General features: G+C 42.3%; 1 protein-coding gene across 2 annotated transcripts in view; it reads left to right on the top strand.

Moving 5' to 3' along the window:
* Window positions 1-1,505: 1,505 nt before the first annotated feature.
* kbtbd3 (kelch repeat and BTB (POZ) domain containing 3) overlaps window positions 1,506-6,809 on the top strand; it is a 6,934-nt gene continuing 1,630 nt past the window's right edge. The window contains exons 1-9 of one of the 2 annotated variants that reach the window (XM_050075113.1): window positions 1,506-1,723; window positions 2,084-2,369; window positions 2,456-2,621; window positions 4,070-4,252; window positions 4,566-4,739; window positions 4,834-5,124; window positions 5,466-5,708; window positions 5,788-6,078; window positions 6,225-6,374. In XM_050075113.1, coding sequence (XP_049931070.1) covers window positions 2,095-2,369; window positions 2,456-2,621; window positions 4,070-4,252; window positions 4,566-4,739; window positions 4,834-5,124; window positions 5,466-5,708; window positions 5,788-6,078; window positions 6,225-6,374 — 1,773 coding nt within the window. In that variant the 5' untranslated portion in view covers window positions 1,506-1,723; window positions 2,084-2,094. Of the gene's footprint in view, window positions 1,831-2,083; window positions 2,370-2,455; window positions 2,622-4,069; window positions 4,253-4,565; window positions 4,740-4,833; window positions 5,125-5,465; window positions 5,709-5,787; window positions 6,079-6,224; window positions 6,375-6,809 lie in introns of both variants that reach the window. The other variant, XM_050075121.1, reaches the window with a different exon arrangement.

Raw genomic sequence — 6,809 nt, 5'->3', positions numbered from 1 at the left:
GTCAGCAGCACTGTGGCAGTGAAACGGTACTGCAGCATGACTGAAGTTCACGTTCACTATTTCAGAGGCTTTTACTTGGTGCGTATGTGCAGAAGCATTACCACAAGTATTGCTCTGCAGCCAGGCAACGCCACCCAGTGGTGACAAGTTGCATTGCACCACAGTGACTCAATTTACCAAACATGCAGGGCCTGGAACCATGCCTGCTTTTTTTTAAATATTACATTTATTTATTTATTTATTTAGTCATTAACTTTTTAGTAACTTCACATAGGTGTCAAATGGACACAAAAACCCTACACATTTAAAGTGAACTAAAAGCAAAACAAAACATATAAAAATGGCTTACTCGTGTCAACTATAAGGCCTGATTTTGTACATACGGGTAGGCTAGGCCATTTTGACCATTTTTCATTAAAGTATTAATTGGGTTTTTAGTTTAATTGTAATTCTCTCCATTGTGTATGTAGTATAAATTTAGTCAGTCTACTTGTTTATGGTTGGTATGTCTTTCTTAAGCCATTTTCTTGTGATAGCCTTTTTACATGCCACTAACAACACCCTTAACAAATATTTATCTCGCTTTGCACAGTGAAGCTCGTCTAGATCGGCAAAGTGCATTGTTTTAAAATTAAAACAGATTTTCAACTTACAAACTACCTCCAGATAATTAAATTTTTTTAAAAATATATGTTGCCTATGTATTAATTTATTTATCTAATGAATACAGTTTTTGCTTGAATGTCATTCATTAATTTCTTACTTTACATATTTTATGTAATTTCTTATGTGTCCGGACTTCTTAGCCCATCTCTTGTGCTGCAAGTGAATGTATCCCCTATTTTTTTTTATGATGGGTGCATTTAGTTTTATGTATCTCAGATGCCACTGCAGGTGATATTGGTTGAAATAAAATAAAATAGATATTAAATAAATAAATAAAACTACCACACTATCTCAGCTACTCATACAAATCTGCAGCTCCAGCGAGAAAAAAATTCAGAGACAAAGGATTTACTAGTAACAACATATTCATGCACATCCTGGAACCCTGTCTGCCTGTTGTTGTTGTTGTTGTTTTAATTAAATTACATTAGATTAAATTAAAATAAACTAAGTTTTATTTTATTGTTTTATTTAATGTTTTGCCTATTTATTTATTTATTTATTTATACAGTTTTTGCCTTAATGTCATTTATGTATCTCAGATGCCACTGCAGCCAGGTGATAAAATAAATAAATATTAAAACCAAAAAAAACAAAACACTAGACTATCCATAGGCTACAAATATAGATCTGCAGCTCTAGCCAGCAAAAATCCAGAGACGTATTCCCGTCTATAGTATCTGTAAAACCACGTTAATCTGAGTCTGATGAACGGTTAAACACCAAACTACTACACTAGGCCCCAGCACAGTCCCACCGAGCCAAGACCCAGTCTGTAAAACGACCAATAAGCGAGAACTACAGTTCCCAGCTACCATTGCGCACTGCTCTACCGCAAACAAAGAGCCGCATACATGCACACACTACTCGAGGGCTTTTTTACAAACGACAGCAACATCTTGTTATTATTAACAAAACAGCGCACTTTCAGCAAAGATCATTTTAGTGACAAGTATATTCGCGGAAAAACAAGAAGCTGTCCGAGTCCTCGCGTGATTTCACGTTTCCGGAAGTTAGACTGGCATGAGAAGAGAGAGCTGTCCGAGGTGCTGACACTGTGAGTAGCGCTTGTCCTGCTTCAGACAACATATCTCTATATTTCACGTCTATATCTATTACTTGTATAACCTGTGTTGGACTTTTAACATCAGTGCATCATCTCAGGTAGTGTGTGTTATCTTAATTTTGAACTGAGTAATTGTGTGATAATACTGAATGTGCTAGACAAGATCTTACCTTAAACTGTTCTCAGTAATATTAAGCATTTAGTTTACTAATTTCTGCTCACCGTTCTGTGTGTCTTTCACACACAGACACATACATAGTCACATAATATAAGGGGGCAGGCTCAGCAACTTTATTATCTGTGAAAATGCATCATGCTCTTTATTGAATTTCAATTTTTTAATTTAATCAGAGTTTGAAAAGATGGATGAACCTCAAGAGTCACCGTCATGTATCACCAACGCCCACAACTCCAGCAGCAGCCCCCCCAGCAGTAAACCTGGCAGTGCTCCACTATGCAACGGGGTCCCAGAGTGCAGGACCCTACTGCGGGTGCCTGAGTCACACGGACTCCAGCTGCTGGGTGTGCTCAGATCCTTCAGGGAGCGAAGCCTGCTGTTTGACTTCACCATTAAGGTCCAGGAACACAGCTTTCCCTGCCACCGCTGCGTCCTTGCAGCATGCAGTGATTTCTTCAGGTACTCTATCTATCTATCTATCTATCTATCTGTCTGTCTATCTATCTATCTATCTTTCTGTTAAAATGTAACTGCTCTGTGTTTAGGGCCATGTTTGAGGTGGATATGCGAGAGCGTGGGGATGGTTCAGTGACTCTAGGTAACCAGTCTCCAGAGGCAGTTGGTTCTTTCCTGGACTTCGCCTATACTGGAGAGACACTCATCACTGATGGCAACGTAGACATGCTGTTTCAGATTGCATCTTTTCTGCAGGTAGAACCACAACCAGTCTTTCTTTTTCCTAAACATACAGTGCATCACACCTGTGATTTTCCCACTATGACAAGGCAAAATGTCTGCTGCACACTCCCATACTGGTGTCTAATTAGACCTCCTGTCACCTGTTATAACTGGAAAACTTAATACTTACGTATTCTTACTGGAACATGAACTTTGGGAACCTCACCATGTAATCTCCCCCAACTGCAACACAAGCAAAGGCATGAATGGATTACTGAATGGGCTAATAGGGCACAGGTCCAGGGGCCCAAAGTGTAAGGGAACCCCCCTGACTGTCACTGGTAAAATGTCACTCGAAGTGACAAGTACCGACCAGGAAGAGACTCAAAATGACCACAAAAAAGATGCAAAGAGACACAAAATAACTGTTGTATTGTATAAAGAGAACGGGATCCAAAAGCATGACTCAGACAGCTGTTCAGTTTAAAGTGGATTTATTTTCAATAAAGCAAGAAGGGGTGTCTTCGGTTGATCCAGGGTATTCGGGAGACACAGGGCAGGCAGGCCGAGCAGGGCTGGAAACAGGCTGGCAGGCTGGAGTGGCAGGCAAATGGGTGACCGGTGAGTGTGGATCTGAGGCACAGAGAAACAAGGTTCAGGCCAAAAATCCAAGAATAAAAAAAGCAATGAGCAACAAGTAGGCCGTAGTTAGTAACGCAAGGTAGACTGCACTGCAGAGTCAGGGTATTTGTACTGCTGGGTGTCATTAGTGGATGGCTTTTGGCTGAGCAGGCTGATCAGCAGGACTGATGAGAGCCACACCCAGACACACAGACACAGAGAGAGACAAATGAGGAACCACAAGAAACAAAGAGGAGGGGGTAAAATGGCTGACACATTAGGAATAAAGAAAAGGCACAGACTGACACAAAGAGACACAAACAACCAAAAAAGAGACACAAATCCACAAAAAGATGCNGAGACAAATGAGGAACCACAAGAAACAAAGAGGAGGGGGTAAAATGGCTGAATAATATTATGAATATATGAATATAATATTATATTAGGAATAAAGAAAAGGCACAGACTGACACAAAGAGACACAAACAACCAAAAAAGAGACACAAATCCACAAAAAGATGCATATGGCTATAAAGAGATGCAAAAAAAAACCTGCTCCTATGTAGGGGAGGTGGTGGGGCCTTTTGTATATCTGTGCCCAGGGGCCCATAGTCATAATCCGCCCATGAGCAGAGGTCTAATCAAGCAAGTGAACACACCTGTGTGCAGGGCCTTTATTAAACTACATTAATTAACAGCTGAAGGAATAGTAGTTCTTGAAATAATAGTTGATTAAAAATATACTTGTCTCTAAGTTGCAGTTTTTTTAAATATGTATTGTATATTGTTTTACAGTATATTGTAATTCTCATGGATGTTTTCTCAAGTGTTCATGTCGTTGTGTCTTGTTCTGTCCTCAGGTGTCAGTCCTGTCCCGAGCGTGCAGTGACTTCCTGATAGGAACCATGGACCTCTCTAACTGTCTGTCCCTCTTGTCCCTGGCTGAGGCGTACGGCTCGGCCTCCCTCCTCCAAAGTGCCAATGACTTTGTGGTTCAGAACTTCTCGGACCTTTCCAAAACCCAGGACTTCCTGGATATGCAGGTGCTGCTTAAGAGTGGACACAATAAGGAAGTTAATTAATCAAAGAAACTGAGGTTTATTCCTTTGACTAGTTTATACCTTGACTGTATATTATGTATTATGTATGTATATTATCTAATTTCCATACACACAGGGCATAACATTGTCCCAATAATTACACTTAATAAATCATAGGGTGTCCACGGTGAGACCTTTGTCAGTATAATTAGTGTAAACAGTGATTTTGATTTGACAAGTAACCTTATTATCATCCCAACATCAAAAAGTCTGACTGAATTCACTCTGTATTTACTGTTTCAATTGCTTCTTATAGCTAAATATGTTGGAGGCATGCCTAAGGTCAGATGCTCTAAACGTGCCCAGTGAGGAGACCGTGGTGAAGTCACTTCTCAGATGGACACGCCACGATCTCGCTGCAAGACAAAAACTGTTGCCGGGCTTGTTATCTCTAACCAGACTCCACCATCTACCTGCACCTGCACTAACGGTATGCACACACTGCACGTGCTGGATTTTTGCTTTTATAGTTGGTCTTGTGATTGTCTCATCCCTCATGTATCACCCCTCTCCTTCTCTCTCAGACTCTGCGTGACTCCGACACTCTCCTCTACGATAATGAGTCCTGTCTTGCCCTGTTCTCAGAGGCACAGAGCAGGCAGGACCAGTACAGCGGCCTGCTCTCTGACGCCAGGCCGGCCACCATGCAGAGTTACATCTACATCCACAAAACGGAGGAGAACGGGGAGATCCGCCACACCTTCTGCTACTGTCTGGAAACAGATCATTGGAAAGAGCTGGGAACAGGGCACGGAGAGGGGACAGCCACGATGCCAGACCCACCGGGATCCTACCTTACAAGCTTTGCTGAGAAGGTACGTTTTTGGGATTGGATCTTGAGTCCTGCAGTGGTTCCTTTAAAATTAAATTAATTCCATCAACTTATGACCCCTTATTATAAGTTATAGCTTTGTTGTGGGCTTTTATGTCTTGTTTCAAAAACTTTATAGAGACCACACAACACAACATAAAAGTATCCATTATTTCGCAAGAAATAAAATAACAGTTAAAGAAAGTGAAAAATATAAACCTATTTTTAAACATCCTTATCCCTTTAGTTAGCTTTTAAACCCTAAGCTTAATCGTTGAACCCTTGACAGGTGTAAAAAAAGTTTGAAAAAGTTCACCATCTTCTCCTCTTTCCTCTGTATACAAGATGTTTGTGACAGGCGGTTGCCGCGGTAACTGTTGTCGTGCAATACGTCTCCATGTGGCCGAGCCGTTCCACGACGCTACGGACGAGGTTTGGTGCTACTGTCCTGTGACTCTAACCTGCACGCCTGCACCTGCCATGCTGAAGCCCAGAACCACGCACACGGCTGTAACCTGCCTGGACCGCTTGTACGTCATTGGAGGACGGACCAAGGGATCCAGAGGGGGAGCTCCCAGTCTGCTGGAGGTAACAGTGTCTCCACCCTATACAGCAGCAATGGGAGTGCAGTTTATTTGTGCAGTACTAATTCTTTTCTTTCCTCAAGGTGGAGTATTATAACCCTCTAACTGAGACCTGGTGCTCTGTCAGCCCGCTGCCAACTGCCATCTTCTACCCCGAGGCCAGTGCTTGTGACAGTGTCATCTATACGCTAGGATCAGAGGTGGAGATCACAGACTCCTTTAACCCCTCACTGGACTGCTTCTTCCGCTACGACGCCCAGCAGGACCAGTGGAGCCGCCTGGTGGCAGAGTTTGGCCAATTCTTCCATGCTACACTGGTCAAGGCGGTGTCAATTAATAACACACTGCACCTCTGTGACCTGTCCACATATAAGGTGAGACATCAGATGGGCACTGAGGAATGAATGAGTTGTCTGTTCTTGCACTGAAGTGTGAGACATTAAAAAGTAGTTTAAGTTTTCAAAGCAGGACTGTTTAAATAGACTCAGAGTTCAAAGTGTGACTTTTTCCCCACATCCAGGTCTACAGTTTTTGTCCAGAGACCTGCGTGTGGAAGGGGGAAGGGTCATTTGAGTGTGCTGGATTCAATGCTGGAGCAGTCGGTATGAGAGACAGAATCTACATCCTAGGTGGAGACTATTCACCTGACGAGATCACTGATGAAGTACAGGTAGGAGAACCTTTTCATCCAGAGAAACTGACCTATTCTCACTTCTATTGGCTAAGGTGCTGTTCTAAGTCATGGTTTTATGAGCTAAAGGTGATGGCCACGTAATGTGTTGACAGCTTGTCTAATGGCCTTATGGCTCTTTGCCTTCAAGAATCCTAGAGGAAGTGATCACTAGCTCACCAGATAAATTTTGGCATCAAAATTACATGCACAACCATCTCTAGGGTTTACAGAGGATGGAGAGAAAATATCCAGTGAGCAGCAGTTCTCTGGGTAAAAATGCCTTGTTGATGCCAGAGGTCAGAGGAGAATGGCCAGACTGGTTCAAGATGATAGAAAGGCAACAGTAACTCAAATAACCACTGGTTACAACCAAGGTCTGCAGAAGACCATCTCTGAACCAACAACACGTCCAACCTTGAAGCAGATGGGCTA

Source organism: Epinephelus moara, chromosome 2 (genome assembly GCF_006386435.1).
Source record: "Epinephelus moara isolate mb chromosome 2, YSFRI_EMoa_1.0, whole genome shotgun sequence".
In the NCBI taxonomy this organism is placed as follows: domain Eukaryota; kingdom Metazoa; phylum Chordata; class Actinopteri; order Perciformes; family Serranidae; genus Epinephelus; species Epinephelus moara.
The sequence above is the reverse complement of the archived record's forward strand: the minus strand, read 5'-3'. Positions and strand labels throughout refer to the sequence as shown.